This window comes from Penicillium brevicompactum (assembly GCF_028827555.1).
Source record: "Penicillium brevicompactum strain IBT 35665 chromosome Unknown utg000001l_segment0_segment0, whole genome shotgun sequence".
Classification (NCBI taxonomy): Eukaryota; Fungi; Ascomycota; class Eurotiomycetes; order Eurotiales; family Aspergillaceae; genus Penicillium; species Penicillium brevicompactum.
Genome location: NW_026623203.1, coordinates 4,799,502 through 4,818,665, shown reverse-complemented (window position 1 = coordinate 4,818,665; position 19,164 = coordinate 4,799,502). Strand labels below are relative to the sequence as shown.

The following is a 19,164-nucleotide window of genomic DNA, read 5'->3' as shown; positions in this document are numbered from 1 at the left end:
TCTAAAAGAACATCGCGATTCCCTCACAGGCGCAAAGTCGTTTCAAGTCGTGAGAGAATGTTCAACCCTCTGGTCCACAGAGATGAAGAAAGTCGACAGGGCGGTCTTTTTTTTGCGGTAACGATTTGCGGCGCTAACTCGCGACACGTCGACTCTCGAATACCGGACCAAGGACCAAGGACGGAGTACGGAGTAGCGATGACGGACTCTGCACTCGCAATATGAGATGAAAGAGTGAATTGGGTCTCTGCCAAATTGCCAACTGCTCTGCTTGCAAATCGCAAGTTGAATTTATTTTGATCCAACCTGGGGCGCAGGGCTGATTACTCAGCCTCTTTACAGGCAGCCGCATTTCGGCTTGACAGCGCCTCACTCCACTTCCACTCCGCACTGCGCTGCGTTGATCATGATGCTAATGATCTAATGATATACTGCTTCATTCGGGCTATTGATCTACTGTCATGATGTAGATTCGCGGATTGGTCTCCGGTCATCACATCCTGGACTTGAACAGACCACTTCACCTACTCCGTACCTTGAACCCAATCGCGACGGTAATCTATACTCGTTCCTAAGACAAAACATGAGAACCGAGTCTCGCAATTTTTAACCGCTTGTCTTGCTGTCTGCAACCTGAGAAGGACGCTGGCAGAAAGCTCAAACTCCTGCACAATGGGAAGATCTCACGTGTCTACAAGTTTTCTGGCCTTCTGCCTCATTCTCCAGGTGATGAAGTCTACATACGGAAACTGAAATCTATGAAGAGAGTCATTGTCAACAACTTAAACCATTTATGCTGATGAGAAACATAAACCTACGAAATGGCACTCCATACGGGGTATACTAACCAAGATCTCGAAGACCTCGAGATGGATATTCATGCAATCAACAGCAAACTAATTAGCATAAACTCGAAACCACACTCGTCCCCAAATCCCGACATTGCATACAGCTACTGTTTATCAAACCATCGAGAGAAGTCCATGGATATATCATCGCCTTGCTTGGTACCAGCGAGTCCGAGCTCCTTCAGGCGTCGATCGACAATGTTCATCCTAAACCTCCAAGAGGGCTGCTCCTCGGTGGAACCTACCTGTCCAGCTATCTTTCTGAACTCGCGAAAGGTGGCTTGTAGGAGATTTTCCATCGCACTACGAACTGGCTTGACATGATGAACGAAGTATGGTGTCTCCTTGACCAGGACAGCGGCCTCCAATATCCCAGCTGAAATGGCGCAGGCCGAATCTGAGAACCCGGTGTCGCTCTTGTCGTTCTCTTCAATATATTTGGCCAACTTGTATGCGGTCTGGCTCAGAGAGTTCAGATCCTCGGAGAGCTCCTTCCTAGGCCTTTGGTTAATGTAGTCAAAGTACAGGTTTTCAAGCTGGATGAGGATGGACTTATGCTGCTGGGGAAGGGCCTCGATGGCGGCTTCCACGACTTTGGGACAGGTCATGATTGATGTTGATAATTGATTTGATGTTGATTGGATTGGGATGCGAAGGATTGCTGGTGTTGTGGTATTCATTTGCGTGGATTTGAGGTGGCCTTTATAGCCAGCCCTTCACCTCCCTCGAGCTTGAAAGACTTCACAATATATTGTCCTAGAATAGTTGTTACGTGATCCTATTGCTTTGTTCCTGGCCAAAAACATATCTCCGTATGGAATCTTGGAATGGCCTGTCTTCTACAAACGGCCAAAGGAGCTCAAAGAGCCCAATGGCTCTTTCAGGTCTATGCCATTAATGCAGCCGGGTCATGGAAATACAGGGGTTAAGCGCTTTGAACAAGCGATATACTTCAATCCCGGTTTCTTAACAGACGAATTAAGATCTAAGCTTTTGACTAACCAATGAGACGGTGGATGTGGACTATATGGGAGATCCAACGTGGACGGCGGTGCGAGAGAGGCTTGAACGCCAAGCTCCACTTCCGACTTCCTGATCTCCGCATCAACACAACAACGATGAATTCCTCGGTCTCGTCAATTCTCAGGGATCGGGACATTCCACACAGGCGAGATGTGATTGACTCCGCTTTTCAAGATCCCCGGAATGCGGAATGGGCCTCCACCCATCTCCGCCCGGACACTTTGTTATCAAAGGACGAGCTCGCGCTGTACGCTGCAACAGCCCCCCCAATTGACGATACCCACTGATTCCAATTCAGATACACCAAGCTTGAAAGCTCTGGTGCTCTCCAGCCGATCCTGCATGATCCAGAACTCGACGCCACGCGACCGATCCTCGAAGATGACCTCCGACGCGCGATCGAGTCCCTCGAGGCTTCAACGGCAACGATCACGAAACAAACGGAGACCTTGAAGCTTCAGTGCGATACCCTTAATAAACAATTTGGCCGGGAGCAGAATGTCGAAATCCAACGGATCAAGGATATAGCCCGGTTGCGAAAGAAGCATGAGGCCGGCAGACAAAACACAACAATGGCGGTAGGGATGTCCGCCATCATTACTCGTCACATCATGCTGACCCAGTCAAGGCCACCGAGCTGTCCAACGAGTTGGAGGGAGATTTTAGGACCGCGACAGATCGATCAGGCGCGGAAAGCAAGAAGATCCTCGCTGCTCTGTCTACCCGGTTGAAGCAGGATGACAAGTCCCTCGCGAGTTTGGAGGCTCTGATGTCAAGCATCAAAGTGCGCGGGAACGATGCGTCTACAGTAAAACGCACGGGGCATCTGAGCACAATGCTATCGGAATACGTCGCGGAGGAAATCCACTACCGTCTCGATCGGCTATATTTGGAAAGCATACAGGCAGACATCGGTTCAGGCTCACTGGACGGGGCCACGAGCACCGCCTTGGAAGAAGAACTAGAATCTCTTTATCCGGAAATCGAACTTCTGGCGGAAATGTCGACCAGGCAGCAGTTCCATGAGCCGATTCTTCGCGAGCTGCAGAACGAACACGGACAGCTGCAGGAAGCCTCGCGTGAGAAACTAGATCAGGTACCCGCTTCGTACATACTGCGCAACGTGGCAAAAATACTAACTCGCATTAGGCACTCGACATGCTGATCGAAATGACACTTTCCAAACAAGACCTTGCGAAGCAACTGGAGGTCCGAGAGTCGTCGTCAGAGTTACTAGAGCAACTCGCTAGTCTATATCAATCAGAAGCAGCGGTTGAGCCGCCCCAGCCGTCATCACGGCGGGAATCCCTGCGCCGGCGCTCCCTCCAACCCAGGCTTCTTCTTGCCCCACGTACCCCTGTCGCGCCTCCAACGGCTCAACCCGCTGTGGACACTATGATGAGGCGCGTTGGCATCGCGCCCGAATCCATTCGCGGGGATAGAGGCATTCATGACCTCCATGAGAAGCGCCGTGATATGTCCCTTGTTCTTAATAACCTTACTATAGCGGTGGACGCGCCTCTCCTGTCACATTTGGATCCGTTGGATCACGCATCCCAACTTCTGGGTTCTTCATTGCAAACCAATTCGCAGTATGAGACATCGTTGCGAGACCCCTCGGAGGAAAGTTTGCTCTCGGGCCTCGAGGCTGAATTGGTAAGGCTGCAAGCCGGGGTCCAAAAACTGGAAATGGGTGTTCTTCATGAACGTGATAGCATGCAGGATAGATTTATGGAGCGGTGGAGTTAGATGGCGTGGCGTGTGCCTCGCTGCCCGACGCTTATGCGACTAATGGTGGATCCGGAGATTTTCTCCTTTGCATTGCATGATCTTGTAGGAACTACCGCTTTGCAGATATAGACGGTTGGTCTGTAGTCGCCGTTGGAGGAATTAGGGCCAACAAGCGCCTGCGGCTGTCATTCGCCGATCGTGTGGCTAGTGTGTGGCTGACAGGCTGCAAACCCCAATCTGGTCCCCTTCACCTCCTTGACGCTCTACGGTGAAAGTTGCGCAGTGAACTTGCATTTGGCTGATGTCAGTTACCCGGGTTTCATTCGCTACGATTTCACCGTTGGTGACAACCGCTCCTAGCGCTTCTTCTCATCACCAACTTCACGCCTCACTTTGGGTGTGATCGTGGTTACGCACTTCCCTGCAGATAGAACAATAGCATTCATTCTATAGCGTTTGTTCGTCTGATGAAACTCGACTGACTCGTGAATTTGGTGGTTCTTTGTCACCTGTATGGTCACTCTCCGGTGACATAGTCCGCCTGCGCCCCGTGTGACCCAAGAAGACATCAGCCACACCGGTATTTTCGTATATCAGAATCGATTCTTAATATCCTCAACTATAGAATAAAGGTTTAGACCCCGGTTACTGCCTGTTTGTCGTTTCACACTTGGGGGTATACTATTGTTTGTTATGTCCAAGGGGTCTGGTGTCTTTGAACTATAAGTAGCATCAAGATCTATGATCTTTGTAGTAAATCAACATCGCCTTCGTTCATTCCTTTGTGATATCACCTGCCCCAAGCAACTGACTCCACTGCCCGTATGCCTTATTATTCAACTCGTGTTTTCGAGGTTCGTCAGCTTCCTTTGTATCTCATTGTCTCATTGTCCCTTTGTCCTTTACTTCGAGTATTCTTGTTCAAATGCATTGTCTACTTTTACCTCATATTTATATCCCTCTTGCCCTCTTTCCCGGTGTCATCCTCAAGACATCGACTCTCAACTCCCAGAGACTGACAGGACATAGTACACTATCACTCCCATCTACTCCATCCGACGAGTCAGAACCACAATGCGTTCTCCGGGAGCCTACACAACCTACTACCCGTCGTCACGGCAGTACTACCCGAGTGAACCTCGAGTGATCTATATCAATCCGGAAGACTACGACACTGGATACAGCAGACCCCGCCAACAGTACGCTCCCAAAGCCCAATACCTACAGCCACCACCAATCTTTACTAAATATACTTGCTATAGACCTGAAGAATACATCCAGCGAGAACCCAGATCAGGAAGAAGGGTCCGCTTTGACGACCAACCGCAGTATGAACGCCCGCCGAGACCTAGCTCTCCCGATAGTTGGAGACCAACACGTTCTGGCGTGCAGTATGAAGTGCGTGAGCCAAGAGGTACAGCACCATCGCGTCTCTTTGAGAGAGAAAGGAGGCCTTACCCTCCTCCTCCCGAGTCCGATGTTCCTCTTCGGTCTTCGCAACCCCGATACTATGAGACGAGAGAACCTCGCTCTTACCGGGAGGGAAGGAGGGAGATGGACCGCGCAGCAAGGCGCGTGAAAACCCGCAGCGGCTACTTCCGTGGTTGGTGGGCTTTCACCTGATCATATCTCTGAATTGCAACTAAAAGCTTTGGCGTTATTGGTGCAACAGATTGAAGAACGCGGACTCACTTTGAGATACCCATGTTTTTCTTCTCTTTTATTTCCTTCTCTCTTCTTCTCTCTTCTCTCTTCTTCGCTTTTCTTCGCTGTTCTTCGCTTATACAAGCACTTCCTGTATTAGTTTTTGTGTTTGGCCGTGTCAGGACCGGTCCAATTATAGATGCATGAGGCACAAATATTGCAGGGCTGGATGGCTATCTGCAATCCTCTCGCGAGGCCAGACCAGGTTCCCCAGAGGTTGGGAGACCCTCGAGCCCAGAGCGCATTTTGTGCTCTATGGGTCGCGAGACGTGGCATTGGGATCTTCGTTCGAACGAGAGAGGCCTTATCCACCATCTTCTATCGCAGATATTCTTTTCAGAAGAGTCTGAAGCTCTCCAGTCATATAACCGTCTGGTGATAGATGAAGATTAGTGCTGGGAGGTGGGGGATTAGGTCTCCTTTCTTGCTCGAACGAAGATCTTGATACCGTGTCTCGCGGCTTGCGGAGTATATAATGCATCCTGGGCTCGAGTGTTTCACAATTTCTAGGGATATGGAGTTGGCCCCTCGAAAGGATTTCAGCTCTGCCTCGAACTCCTGGAATATCTGTGCTTTATGCTTTCATAATTGGATCGGCCTTGACGTGGCCATGGTGTTGGCGTTGCGGGTTTTGATTATGGACCTCGAGATAGAGAAGTCTTTTCTTTGAACAACCTTTCTTTTGTGTTATGATTATGAGAATGAACCATGACCTTACGATATAAAACATGTTTATACAACCTAGGGAGAATGAATCCATTCATGAGTTGAAATCCACTTACCAGATTGACTGAATTGAGTATAGTGAATTAAGCATAATTGAGTTCATTCTTCCCAGCTTGATCCACAGATAAAGAATCAGTTGAGAGTACCTTCCATGAATTCAATTCTCCAAATCTCAGTTGTTGTCCGGAGTGTAGTTGGAGGAAGTGGGGCCTGGCGCCCTGAAATTTGGCCCGATTGACTAGGCAGAAATTTCCCAGCTGACTCAGATATTACCTAATCCGATATCAAGAACGAACTGGCAGCAGCCGAGCAAGCTCAAGCTTCACAACTGTAAAAGGATCTCGCGCCTTTGCTCAACCCCCACAGTAGAGAGACTCGCTCTATCTACTGCCTTTCATTTTTTGGTCATCGAAGTCGCATCCGTGCGCGCTCTCTAGCCAATATGGCCACCAACAAGATGGTAAGTTTCTCATTCTCATCTCATTCTCGTCTGCACTGTCAATGGCTGTCGCTAACGTCTTTCATCTAGCAAAACCTCGTGAGTTCCTCTCTCTCAGCTCGGTATGCTCAATTGCATTCTCTGACCCGTCTTGCAGATCAACTACCGGATGCGCGTGACCTTGAACGATGGTCGCCAAATGACCGGCTCTATGCTGGCATTCGATAAGGTACCCAATCTTCCCCCGGTGGAAGCGGCACCCAGCTAACCCCCACCGCTCTCTAGCACATGAACCTCGTTCTTGCAGACACAGAAGAATTCCGCCGCATCAAGCGGAAGTCCAAGAACACCGCCGGTCCCACAAATGCCCCGCTGGTCGAAGCGGAAGAGAAGCGCACTCTCGGTCTGACTATCGTTCGCGGAACTCAAGTCGTCTCTTGCTCCGTCGACGGTCCTCCCCCCGCCGACCCCTCGGCCCGACTTGGTAACGCCGGTCCTGGCGCCTCTGCCACTCTCGCCGCCGGTCCCGGTATCAGCAAGCCCGCTGGCCGTGGCCTGCCCATCGGTCTCGGAGGCCCTGCTGCCGGTATTGGTGGCCCCCCCCCCCCTGGCGGCTTCGGTTTCCCTCCCGGTGGTTTCCCCGGTGCTCCTCCTCCCGGCTTTGCTGGACGTGGGGGTCCCCCAGGCGGACCTCGTAAGTACTCCAGCAGATACATCTAGATGTGTCGGGCCTTTTACTGACATTCTGACTTCCAGCCGGCTTCGCTCCTCCTCCTGGTTTTGCTCCTCAGGGCGGTCCCCGTAAGTTCTATCCAGCGGAGCTCCACTCCAAGCGTCCATTCTAACCGTTCTCTTCACAGCTGCTGGTTTCCAACCTCCTCCTGGCTTCCAGCCCCCTGGTCAGGGACGTGGCTTCCCTCCTCCCGGCTACGGTGGTAGGTAAATTGAAATGTGTACAGAGGAAGATTCTACGCTTCATATCATCGGCGATGTGTTATCACCTGGAAACCACGGGCGGTTCAATGCAGGATATACGCCGTGTTCGACGCCTCAGCGAAAAACGATACAAGGACAGGCTAGATCGATCCATTTTCTACTGGGCAAGGCGTTACGGCGCAGGATGGAGGTCATGTCGAGGACGGGGACAAGACCAACATCCTTTTGAATTCGCATTAGGTCAAAAATAATGTTAGCTTTGGTGCACGCGACTTTTTCCAATCCAAATCTATGAGAACGATTTCATCCACTTACAAGTTTCACGTCTGATTGAGGGCTGGTCCATGGTCTAGTGTCTATTCTATCATGTATGTTTGGCCCTAGCCAGCTTGAAGCCACTTTAGTTCGGCCCGTAGAATCTGTGTAGAACTTTGCTGTTTGCCTTCCAAGGAGGCTAGGTAACTTTGCGGTTTTAACCCACTATCTCGATCTCTGGTGACTCTGTTATTTGAATCTTGACAGAACTACATATAGTCCTCGAGTATATCCGCCGATACATATATGTTCTCAGATTGTCACAATTGATGAGCTGTAGAACCACCACCAGACTTTTGGATGAAATGCATTGTAATAACTGTCAGACGTCCCCCAATATTGCTTTCACTTTCACTTTGAATAACAAAATCGAACATTAAGCATTGCCTTCCTAAAAGAGCTGGGGAAATGCAGTTCACGTGACGCGGCCGACCCCGGGTGCTCGAGCGAGCATCCTTCAGATAACAACCTCACCTCCCCGAACACTCAATTGTGATACCTTTCCAGCAACTTCGTCATGGCTGCTGTTATCAAGGCTATCAACGCAAAGATCCGCTCCAACTCGGTGCTGGACTATGTCTGCTCAACCCGTACGTACAAGTTCCCCGAAATGCTTCCCGCACCGAGATCGGCCAACGGCGAATGAGACCGAAGGAGAATAAGCATTGAGAAGGGACGAACACAACCGAGCTCCCTTTCAAGATAGCGAATCCACAGTATACAATCGCAATGTAACTCAGCATGCTAACTGTCGTTTGCTCACAGACTTCTGGGGCCCGGTCTCCAACTTCGGTATCCCCGTCGCCGCCGTGATGGACACCCAGAAGGACGCTGAGATGTATGTTGGGACGGTTCAGTAGAGCTATAACCCTGGCTCAGTCGGACTATTCCGAATTCAATGAGAGTGATCGTACTAATAGCTTCATTTTAGTATCTCCGGCCCCATGACCGGTGCTCTCGTCGTTTACGCCGCTACTTTCATGCGCTACTCCCTTGCCGTCACCCCCAAGAACTACCTCCTCTTCGCTTGCCATCTCACCAACTTCGGCGCCCAGACTACCCAGGCCTACCGTTATCTGAACTACTGGAAGTACGTTTTCGTCTGATCTGCATCAAGAACTTACAAGGCGCACATACTGATATTTCTTCTCACAGCTGGGGCGGCCGGGAAAAGCAGCTCGCTGAAAAGGCTGCCAAGGGCGGTGCTGCCGCTGAGGCTGGTGCTTAAATGATCCCCGAGCAGGGATTGATCGACCTTTCACGTTCCTCGCTGGAGGCTCTTTCCGGTGTTTATCTTGTGTGACATCAAATCTCCTTACATATACGTTCTGAAGTGATTGTCTCGAGGTGGAAAAGTTGAGTCTTGGGCGAATGAGAGGCATATAGAGAAATTTGCGGGGGAGAAGACCATTTCGTCACCAACGCTGGTTGTAGCAGCTCCAGTTGGTTGGTGGCTATTGTACATAGGCTCTTTGGTGCACTTCAAGAATGATATTTCGTTTTGAAATGACCTGGTAACAATTTGGAAGATCCATGCTGGAACAAAGCCGCTCTATCTAGGCGCAAAAAGACCCGAGAATTCCCAACTGGGCAACGGAGCAAATAGACCAAGAAACCGGAATGTATGTGTACAAAGGGTCGCTTGACCCCCCAAAGATACGCCGAATATACTGACAATTTCCCCGATATTGTAAAATCACAAAGCTGCTCTCAGTACATGCATCCAAGCAGCATAAACCCGATGAAAAACCAGTTGAGGGTTGAGATAAGACGACAAAATGCAAGTTTCGAATGGCCGACTCGCCACGCTCTAGAACAAAAGATGTCAGATAATAAAGATCAAGTTTACAACGAGTCACAGTATCCCGGGCTCTGGGGGACCTCAGGACCCATCCAGCTCGCCAGGGTCAGAGAAGTTGTGTATATGCAACAGATGGCGCCGAAGACAGCAAGAGTCACATCGGCGATGGCTTGGCGCTTGGAACGAGCGCAAGCACGAAGGTGGAGGAGAGGCTAAAAGAGAGTTGAGTTAGCGATACTGTTTGGGGCAAGGGAGAGGGGGACATGGTAGTGCGTACCGGGTAGACGTATATCAAAGGAACACAAGCGAAGCTTCCGACCAGCGAAACGAACTTGTCGAGATCATCCGCACCGCACCAGGCAACGATGGCACAGACCATAACCAAGAAGAAACGGAAACCGTTCTTCTTCCACTTGATGTATGGGTTGTACTTGCCACTGCGTGTGAAAAGCTCGTTCTCCATGATACGGATTGCGGGGAAGAGTTGCAGTGGGGTGCTCAGTAGAATGGCAAGCGAGTAAAGGAATTGGACCACGTTGACAAACTTGTCATCCTGAGGAAGGTTGAGGAGAATGACAGTCTTGGTTGACGATCCGTACGCGGCGTAACTCAAGGCACCCGCAGAAAGGAAGATGAATGTGATGACCACCATGACACCAGCTAGGACACCGGGGAACCTGGTGGGTCTCTTCATCGATTCTTGAATCGGGATGATGAGGCCAATGCCTTCATAAGTGAAGATTGCAGTGCCAATGAACATGGACCAGGTGGCAGGGTTGAATGATTTGACATCCGAGATACCGCCCTGGCTGACCAAAGTGCTAACATCATAGTAGTAGATGTAGAGCAAGCCCAGGAGAATGAAGACATCGGCAATCAGTGCAGTGAAGCCAAGCTTACTGATATCCCGAATCAAAGACAAGGGCAGGAAGATAATCAACTGCAGTAGCACCATATACTTGATATCAATGAACGTGGCGCATTTGCTGACGGCCAACACGAAAGCCTGGAGATTCTGCGAAACGAACACAATATAGGCGGACACGAAGCCCAACTGACTGAGCACAATGGATCCAAGAATGATACGGCGCATGTGCTTTCCGTATAAGATTCCACCAATATCACCAAAGGAGCCTTCGATCTTCATGCGAGTATTGACCAAGAGAATGAAGGCATAGTAACTCAGGATTGAGACTCCCAGTAGAACCATGCTACTGAATAGCATACCACCGTTCAAGAAAGCACGAGGCAGGAACAGGATACCGGTACCCACAAAGGACTTGAGCAGCAGAAGTACTGCACCTGTCGTGGTCGTCGTTCCTGCTGGAGAACGCTGCTTGTGTTTTCTCTTTTTGCGGCCGGGTGTCTCTCCCTGTAGGAGGGCTGCGTCTTCTCCAGACTCCCTGCCCTCCTCTGGCTCGTCCCATGTGTCAGACGAAAAGTACTCATCCGGTCCCAAGACCTCGTCATCCTCTTCCAACTCTTCACCAGCGAAATGACCGTATAGCGTGAGGAATTCCAAGAAGCTGGTAGTCGGTAGCTGGGGAGCAGCATTTCCATGAGGTCCCCCTTGAACAGACCCCTGAGCACTTCCTCGCACCGGGCTTCCAGCTGCTCGGCGGAGGTAATCTCGGCGGAATCCTCCAGGGACCCGGATCGTGTCAATGTCCTCAGTCTCAGCTTCGGGCCTCGGCCGGCTCACGCTGAAACTCTTGCTGCGCAGGAATCGCCCTGCGGCCTCGGCCTCGGCGTCCTCCGCCCAGCGGTACACTTGCCGTGTAATGTCACCTCCCTGTAGCTGAAGACTTGAGAAATGGTCATCACCACCAAAGCTGGTCGCAATCTCAGACTGGTTATCTCCATGATCCGTGACGAGATGTCTCTTGATGACCTCGGGGTCTTCATTCGGTCCCATACCAGGCAATTCAGATCCGTTCTTGGTATCAAATGAGCCATACTGAGAAGCGATCGGTCGGTTGTCAAGAATCGGGTTGGGGGCAGGAGATCCATTGAATCGTGGGGGAGTTCCAAATCTCGGGGGCGACCGACCAAGACTCTCTTGAATCTGGGAAGCGATCATAGACTGGCCAGGACCAGGAAGTGATGCTTGATTGTTAAATGACTTGGAGAATTCCTGGTCAGTGTTCGCGACGGGTCGCATGGCTGGGATTCCTTGTCGAGAAGACAAGGATGTCCCCAAGGAAGGGGAGGGAACAGGCGAGGCGAGTCGTGCCATAGATGCCTGTCTGTTGCCCACATCAGGGCCGGGCGACCTTGAGCGTATCGAGGCCGAGCCTATGGGCATAGACCGGGCTGGGGTAAGGGACGATCCCTCTCCGTTGTCCGCCATTGTGAGGGTGGCTGCTAGGGCGTCCAGGTAATAACTCCTGACAGATGGCCAGTGTTCAGACTCGGTGAATGAGCATGGGAAGAAAAGTCCCGGAGTCTTAAACCAAGTTCGGCTCGTATGTGGGCTCGGAGGGTAAAGGTAGGTGAAACGGAATGTGATCGAGGAGGGCTTTGAGACAGACTAGCCACGCCAAGCGGCGAGGCCATGGCTGATCAGCGGCTGACGGCGTTTGCAACGTTTGCACACCAACGTCATATTGGCGGCCAGTGTACACTGGATTGTTATCTTTCCAATTTGAAACTGTGTCGCAGACTCAAAGGTCTTGCTGAGACTATTGCATTGTTCAACTACATTGACCTGATATTCACGGCCTCATGTTCAATTTCTAGACAGTGTTGTTGAGATGACGACCGAACGAGTCGGAGAATCCTCCGACTCCCTGTCTCGGCGGCGCCCTAACTTTTCGACTCGAACCGCCCATGGGGATGATTCTCGCCTTGCACCTGGTGACTCGGCTCATTCCACATCGGATGAACGCACTCGACTACTGCCCAAGCCACCCACTCGCTGGCCCCGTCCATATGAGCCCACGAACTCGACGCAGCGGTCTGAGAACCAACCAAACGCATCGTCGACCGATTATTTCCATGGATTCTCTAGATGGTGGAATAAGCAGTCGGGTACCGAGCAAGAGGAAGAGAACCATGCAGACGCGACGCTGCAAAATGCGTCTCTGTCTGCGGGCCCACTTCGCGATGCCAGCGCCGACAGGAAGGACAAGAATGGACATCGCTCGAAATCAGTGGATGAGCCGAAGAAACTTGGAACGTTCTCCGGTGTCTTCGTTCCTACGACCTTGAATGTGCTGAGTATCCTCATGTTCTTGCGATTCGGATTCATTCTGGGACAAGCTGGTGTGTTGGGTATTCTAGGTGAGTAGATAGTATGGTGAATCCTACCACTTTTCTAATTCGATACAGGTCTTCTGCTTGTGTCATACACCATCAACCTTGTGACTACCATGTCTTTGTCCGCTATCGCAACGAACGGAACCGTTCGAGGTGGTGGTGCCTACTACCTTATCTCTCGATCCCTTGGCCCCGAATTCGGTGGGTCAATTGGCATCGTGTTTTATCTGGGCTCTGTGTTCAACACTGGTATGAATGCTGTGGGACTGGTAGATTGCTTCACCCAGAACTTTGGAATACAGTCTGGCGATTGGGCCAACTTCCTCCTGGAAGGCTTTTGGTGGCAGTACCTTTGGGGAACCGTCATTCTGGTGTTTTGCACTGCTATCTGCCTGGCGGGAAGCTCTATATTTGCCAGGGCAAGCAATGGCCTCTTGGTCATATTGTTGGTGGCCACTTTCAGTATTCCACTTTCAGCGATTTTCTTGAAGCCTTTCCCGGTTCCTCGTCTGGGCGTGGAGTTCACAGGACTCCGCCTGAAAACATTGATGGGAAATCTCAAGCCCCATCTCACCAAAGGAGCCGCCGGAAGTCAGATCAAAGGGCGCGAAAATTTCCAAGATCTATTTGGAATTCTGTTTCCGGCCACAGGAGGCATTTTTGCGTAAGTTGTAGGCATTTCGCTATGCGTGAAGTTAACTAATTTGTGATTAGCGGTGCGAGCATGTCTGGTGATCTCAAGAACCCCAGCAAGGCTATTCCGAAAGGTACCCTGTCTGGCTTGGCCTTGACATTTGTCTCCTATGGACTTGTCATACTCGCTATGGCGGCTTCCGTTACTCGGGAGTCCTTCTATAACAACGTGAACGTGATCCAAATCGTAAGTCATTATCTATTTGCAGACATGACTTTTGTGCTGATTTGATATAGGTCAATGCTTCGGATAGTGTCATTCTCCTTGGAGAATTCGCAACCAGTTTCTTCTCGGCTTTGATGGGAGTCATTGGATCCGCAAAGTTACTGCAAGCTATTGCACGGGATAGTCTTCTGCCTGGTATTGGAATTTTCGCTCAAGGAACGAAGAAGACCGACGACCCAGTTTATGCCATCCTTGTGACTTATGTGTTCGCCCAAGTCACAATGCTTTTCGATATCAATCGCATCGCATCTTTCGTTACAATGACTTACCTGATGACCTTCTTGGTGACGAATCTTGCGTGTTTCTTGTTAAAGATTGGCTCTGCGCCGAACTTTCGCCCGTCGTTCCACTACTTCAACTGGCAGACCGCAGCAGCAGGTACACTGGTCAGTGGTGTTAGCATGTTTTTCGTCGACGGGCTGTATGCTACAGGATGTGTGGGAATTCTAGTCATCCTCTTCCTACTGATCCATTACAGCTCGCCGCCCAAGCCTTGGGGCGACGTTAGCCAGAGCTTGATCTACCATCAAGTTCGAAAATACTTGCTCCGTCTGCGCCAGGAGCACGTCAAATTTTGGCGCCCTCAGATCTTGCTTTTTGTGAGCGATCTGGACAAACAGTATAAAATGGTTTCTTTCTGCAACTCGTTGAAGAAAGGTGCTCTGTTTGTGTTGGCCCACGTGCTTGTGACCGAAGATTTTTCAGCAGCTGTCCCTGAGGCCCGCCGTCAGCAGACAGCGTGGACCAAATTCGTCGAGTTTTCCAAGATAAAAGCCTTTGTCAATATCTCCATCTCGCCCGCCGCGGAGTGGGGGATGCGGAATATCGTACTTAACTCTGGGCTGGGAGGCATGCGACCAAACATTGTTGTGATTGACCAGTTCCGACAAGACCAATCGCTTGTTGAAACGGTATCCACGTACAGCGGTCGCAGGGACTCGAAAACCAGACGCGCAAGTACACGAGGTGAAGAGCCTCTTGGATCCTCGAACCCACCAATGAGCGGCCAGAGCTATGTTACAATCCTGGAAGACTTGTTGTTCAAGCTGCGAATCAACGTTGCCGTTGCAAAAGGATTTGAGGATCTGGAACTACCGGATCCTCATGGTCGCCACACCAAGAAATACATTGACTTGTGGCCAATCCAGATGTCGGCCGAGCTTGGGGCTGATCACGAGAGCAAGCAAAATGTGCTGACCACCAACTTTGATACCTACACTCTGATCCTTCAACTGGGATGTATTCTCAACACTGTTCCGTCATGGAAGAAGACATACAAGATCCGAGTTGCAGTGTTTGTGGAATATGAGACAGATGTTGAGGACGAAAGAGGGCGAGTTGAAGCCCTTCTGGACAAACTACGCATTGAGGCTGAAGTCATCGTGTTCTGGCTTGCCTGCGGTGATATTCAGTCATACCGAATTATTGTGAATGGTGATGCCTCGGCAGCTTCACCCGAAGCAGAGGCGAAAGTCCAGTCAGCTCTGCAAGGGGAGGACTGGTGGCAAGGAGTGCTACAAGCTCGTGCCCATCAAAACCAAGACCCGCAGGACTCGGATCGAGCAAGTGACAGCTTCCACCTGGACAAGTCGTATAGCTGGCAAGGACCATCCAGCCACGACAGCGGGAGTAGACCCTTGCATCAGCGAGTCACTGGACTGAGAAAATTGATTCAATCTACTCGTCGCCGACGATCGATCTCTAGCTTCCGCGCGCTCGGGGAGTGAACCTTGGCATGCAAACACACCGCTTATTGGATTCATTTGTCGACTACGACAGCCCGGACAGTTCGAGCGAGACCGACGATAGCGATTTGGCTTATAACAGTGACCCCGAGCCAGAGGACAGCGGTGAGGACCCTTACAGCGACCAATATGAACCTCCGTCGGGTTCAGGGTCCCCGAGGCCGCTCGGGAGATCCAAGACCGACAACTATAGTTCGGACGCCGATTCCCCACGCGCACCGGTGCCCACGAGTTCGCAAGCGCAGGAGACTCCGCCCAACCGTTCGATCCCCTCTATTATCGAGACGGGCGATGACGCTTCACCGAAAAGCCGACCTGCAACCCATCGGCCTCCCATCAGCCGCTCCCCCTCGAGTAATCGGTTCAGCTCTGCACCTATCCCGGAAGCCAAAGTGAACCCGGAGGCCGAGGAGAACAATGGACCGTCCATTATGTTCGCGGCCCAGAACTCACCGCCCCGATTCGCCCCCAAGCTGGATTCCATCTACGCGCGTCGCCCGTCTGCCGTGTCTCCTACCTCACCCGGCACTCACAGTAGCTCACATGTACACGCACATTTACATTCACATGCGCAAGCACAAGCACAAGCACAAGCCACTGGGTATCCCGGTGTGGCGTCAGTGCCGCTCTCCTTCAATGACCTCCCCAGCCGGGCGCAGCATTTGATTCTGAACGAGTTGATGGCACAGCAGAGTGGTGACACTGCGGTGATCTTTACCACCCTGCCCTCTCCCGTTGAAGGCACCTCACTCAGCGCTGAAGACAGTGCGTCCTTCTTGAGTGACTTGGAGGTGCTATGGCAAGATCTGCCTCCGTGTCTGCTGGTGCACAGTAACAGCATGACCGTGACGATGAACCTATGATTTGATGACTTTTGTTTTATACTGTACATTGTACACTGTACATTGCGTTAGATTTCGGTGAGGGGTATAGACACCGGCTCGACAGACCGGGACGAGAAATGCATAAATTCATAATATGCACTTGTTTTCGCCCCCATCCCAATAATCCTGGTTGGGCACCTTGGCCGGAGTACGGATACTCCGTCCACCCCTTGCAGTTTTGGGGTTATGTGGTGTCATTATGCATATTATCTTTGCCAGACTCGGTCTGATTGTGAATTGCCCAGTAAATCATAGCATGGAAATACATAGCATGGAAATAGACTACGGAGTATATTCATTCCTGTCTCTCCTCTCATTAAGCACTATATAGGAGGTCGAAGGTAGAGTCGAGGCCCAAGAGCATAGAGATGATCATCCCGGCGCTACTGCACGCCACGAAATCTCTGCGCTGGGCATTTTCTAGAACCTTTAACAGCAAAAGTAAATGAAGAGAAGAAACCGACGTTGAATATTCACGATATATTAGGTAAAAACAGAAAAAGACGAAATAACAGAACCAAACTAAGCGGCCGATGATGACCAATGGACATTGTTGTGGCTGTGATTGGGCACGTTCCCCCTAGTATACTCCGTACTCCGTAGACTCTGGCACTTCCCTCATCTCTCCAGACTCAAGGCCTCTTTGATGTGCTTTTGTTGCTGATTATTGCTTGCTTATTACTTTTAATATTTCCTGACGCTGATGGATCAATTTCTGCCTGCATCCTCCAATTTCTCTCCTCTTTCCCTCTAATCGCTAATTCTCCCCTTTGTCTTGCCCCCCCGGTATGACCGAAACACACCTCAACATGCCTGCCACCGTTCTTCCTCGCCGTACGGTCGATTTCCTCTCCGATCCAGTGAACTTCGTCCCCGCGCATTCCAATGGGATCAATGGGAATGGGGTGGAGGATCACTCCGACAACGCCTCTGCCTCCTCCTCCACCTCCGTCTCCGCAGAATCACAAGACAAGCCCAAGCGCCCGACAATGACGCGCAAAGCCTCCTCACCCATGGCCCCCACCTTCATGGTGTCTGCGCCGGGCAAGGTCATCGTGTTTGGCGAACATGCGGTGGTGCACGGCAAGGCTGCCATGGCGGCGGCCATTTCCCTCCGCTCCTACCTCCTCGTCACCACCCTCTCCAAATCACAGCGCACGATCACCTTGAATTTCAGAGACCTGGGCCTGAGTCACACCTGGAACATTGATTCCCTGCCGTGGGAGAAGTTCCACGAACCCTCAAAAAAGAAGTTTTACTACAGTCTGGTCACCGAGCTCGACCCGGAACTGGTCGAAGCCATCGAACCACACCTCCAGGACGTCTCCAAGGGTCTCGGTCTCCCCGAGGAACAACGCAAAGTCCACATCCGCTCCGCCTCCTCCTTCCTCTACCTCTTCCTCTCCCTGGGCTCCCCACAAAGCCCCGGCGCCATCTACACTCTCCGCTCGACCATTCCCACAGGGGCCGGCCTAGGCAGCAGCGCCAGTGTCTGCGTCTGCCTGAGTGCCGCACTGCTCCTTCAGATCCGAACCCTAGCCGGCCCGCACCCAGACCAGCCCCCAGAGGAGGCGGAAACACAGATCGAGCGCATCAATCGCTGGGCGTTCGTTGGCGAGCTCTGCATCCATGGCAATCCCAGCGGAGTAGACAACACGGTGGCCGCAGGCGGCAAGGCCGTGATTTTCCGTCGTGACGATTACACGAAGCCTCCCACTGTGGTCCCTCTCCCCACATTCCCCGAGCTCCCCCTCCTCCTCGTCAACACCCAACAGGCGCGCTCCACCAAGACCGAAGTCGAGAAGGTCGCGAAGCTCCGAACCGCCCACCCCATCGTCACCGAGTCCATCCTCAACGCCATCGACGAGGTAACATGCTCTGCGCAGCGCCTCATTCAGGACCCCGACTTCCAGGGTATCACCGACCCCACCCTGGCCCACTTCGGCGACCTCATTCGCATTAATCACGGCTTCCTCGTCTCTCTGGGTGTTTCGCATCCCCGTCTCGAGCGCATTCGGGAACTTGTCGACTACGCGGACATTGGCTGGACCAAGTTGACGGGAGCAGGTGGTGGCGGATGTGCAATCACCCTCCTCCGCCCCAATGCCAACTCCAGCGTCAAGCAGGACCTCGAGGAGAAGTTCGACGAGGAAGGTTTCACCAAATACGAAGTCACTCTCGGTGGCGATGGTGTTGGTGTCCTTTGGCCTGCTATCCTGCGCAACGGCTCCGACGAGGAGGGCGGCGAGGAGATCGATCAGCAGAAGTTCGAAGAGGCCGAGGGTCCTGAGGGCATCGAACGCCTTGTCGGTGTTGGAGTGGAAGAGCGGAGGGATAGTTGGAAATTCTGGAAGAGAGCTACCACGCCTTGAAGCCTTCCCTCCCCGGCGTCTTACCTCTCCATTCTGACTGCTATGTGACACGATCGGGACTCCGGATCACTCCAGGTCATCTCCGCAGTCTGGTTTTTGATATCCCTCTGTGTTTTAAGAGGGATCATGTTTACCCGATCCTCTTTTTTCTTTCGGGAATTGGTCCTTCAGCTCCTTCATACTTGTTTTATTCTCTGTACACTTTGACCACCATATGCATTTTACACCCCTTTCATACTTTCAAATTCATTGTTAATCTCTTGTCGATGCCGTCCGAGTTCATATTGATATCTTTGTCGGGACTACCTAATCTCGGTTCATCTTTCCGACATTTTCTTTCGGGCCTGTTGGTTTCTTTTCTCTTTCTGTGCATGAAATAAGTTGATGTTGATACCGCTATGAAAGGACTTGTCTAATGAATGAATTCGGGTTTCCTTTACAAATAATGCTCTCGTGTGAAGCT

The 19,164-nt window shown here is 51.5% G+C and overlaps 8 protein-coding genes across 8 annotated transcripts; 6 read left to right on the top strand and 2 right to left on the bottom strand.

Moving 5' to 3' along the window:
• Positions 1 to 952: 952 nt before the first annotated feature.
• On the bottom strand, positions 953 to 1,456 carry N7506_001620 (uncharacterized protein; the record flags this gene model as incomplete). Its single annotated transcript, XM_056950916.1, has 1 exon — positions 953 to 1,456. The coding sequence occupies one exon, from the start codon at positions 1,454 to 1,456 to the stop codon at positions 953 to 955; it is 504 nt and encodes a 167-aa protein (XP_056816831.1).
• Positions 1,457 to 1,966: 510 nt separating this feature from the next.
• N7506_001619 (uncharacterized protein) lies at positions 1,967 to 3,620 on the top strand (the record flags this gene model as incomplete). Its single annotated transcript, XM_056950915.1, has 4 exons — positions 1,967 to 2,118; positions 2,170 to 2,449; positions 2,500 to 2,967; positions 3,021 to 3,620. The coding sequence occupies 4 exons, from the start codon at positions 1,967 to 1,969 to the stop codon at positions 3,618 to 3,620; spliced, it is 1,500 nt and encodes a 499-aa protein (XP_056816830.1).
• Positions 3,621 to 4,676: 1,056 nt separating this feature from the next.
• On the top strand, positions 4,677 to 5,225 carry N7506_001618 (uncharacterized protein; the record flags this gene model as incomplete). The annotated part of the gene is made up of 1 exon (XM_056950914.1): positions 4,677 to 5,225. One exon carries the CDS (start codon positions 4,677 to 4,679, stop codon positions 5,223 to 5,225), a length of 549 nt encoding a protein of 182 aa, XP_056816829.1.
• A 1,249-nt stretch (positions 5,226 to 6,474) lies between these two features.
• Positions 6,475 to 7,414, top strand: N7506_001617 (small nuclear ribonucleoprotein-associated protein; the record flags this gene model as incomplete). Its single annotated transcript, XM_056950913.1, has 4 exons — positions 6,475 to 6,492; positions 6,629 to 6,700; positions 6,757 to 7,165; positions 7,332 to 7,414. 4 exons carry the CDS (start codon positions 6,475 to 6,477, stop codon positions 7,412 to 7,414), a joined length of 582 nt encoding a protein of 193 aa, XP_056816828.1.
• An 825-nt stretch (positions 7,415 to 8,239) lies between these two features.
• Positions 8,240 to 8,950, top strand: N7506_001616 (pyruvate transporter MPC1; the record flags this gene model as incomplete). Its single annotated transcript, XM_056950912.1, has 4 exons — positions 8,240 to 8,312; positions 8,488 to 8,560; positions 8,654 to 8,812; positions 8,878 to 8,950. 4 exons carry the CDS (start codon positions 8,240 to 8,242, stop codon positions 8,948 to 8,950), a joined length of 378 nt encoding a protein of 125 aa, XP_056816827.1.
• Positions 8,951 to 9,567: 617 nt separating this feature from the next.
• On the bottom strand, positions 9,568 to 11,873 carry N7506_001615 (putative amino acid transporter; the record flags this gene model as incomplete). Its single annotated transcript, XM_056950911.1, has 2 exons — positions 9,568 to 9,735; positions 9,801 to 11,873. 2 exons carry the CDS (start codon positions 11,871 to 11,873, stop codon positions 9,568 to 9,570), a joined length of 2,241 nt encoding a protein of 746 aa, XP_056816826.1.
• A 403-nt stretch (positions 11,874 to 12,276) lies between these two features.
• Positions 12,277 to 16,308, top strand: N7506_001614 (putative cation chloride cotransporter; the record flags this gene model as incomplete). The annotated part of the gene is made up of 5 exons (XM_056950910.1): positions 12,277 to 12,805; positions 12,854 to 13,445; positions 13,496 to 13,661; positions 13,712 to 15,349; positions 15,406 to 16,308. The coding sequence occupies 5 exons, from the start codon at positions 12,277 to 12,279 to the stop codon at positions 16,306 to 16,308; spliced, it is 3,828 nt and encodes a 1,275-aa protein (XP_056816825.1).
• An 830-nt stretch (positions 16,309 to 17,138) lies between these two features.
• erg12 (mevalonate kinase) lies at positions 17,139 to 18,701 on the top strand (the record flags this gene model as incomplete). The annotated part of the gene is made up of 1 exon (XM_056950909.1): positions 17,139 to 18,701. One exon carries the CDS (start codon positions 17,139 to 17,141, stop codon positions 18,699 to 18,701), a length of 1,563 nt encoding a protein of 520 aa, XP_056816824.1.
• Between the last annotated feature and the right edge of the window lie 463 nt (positions 18,702 to 19,164).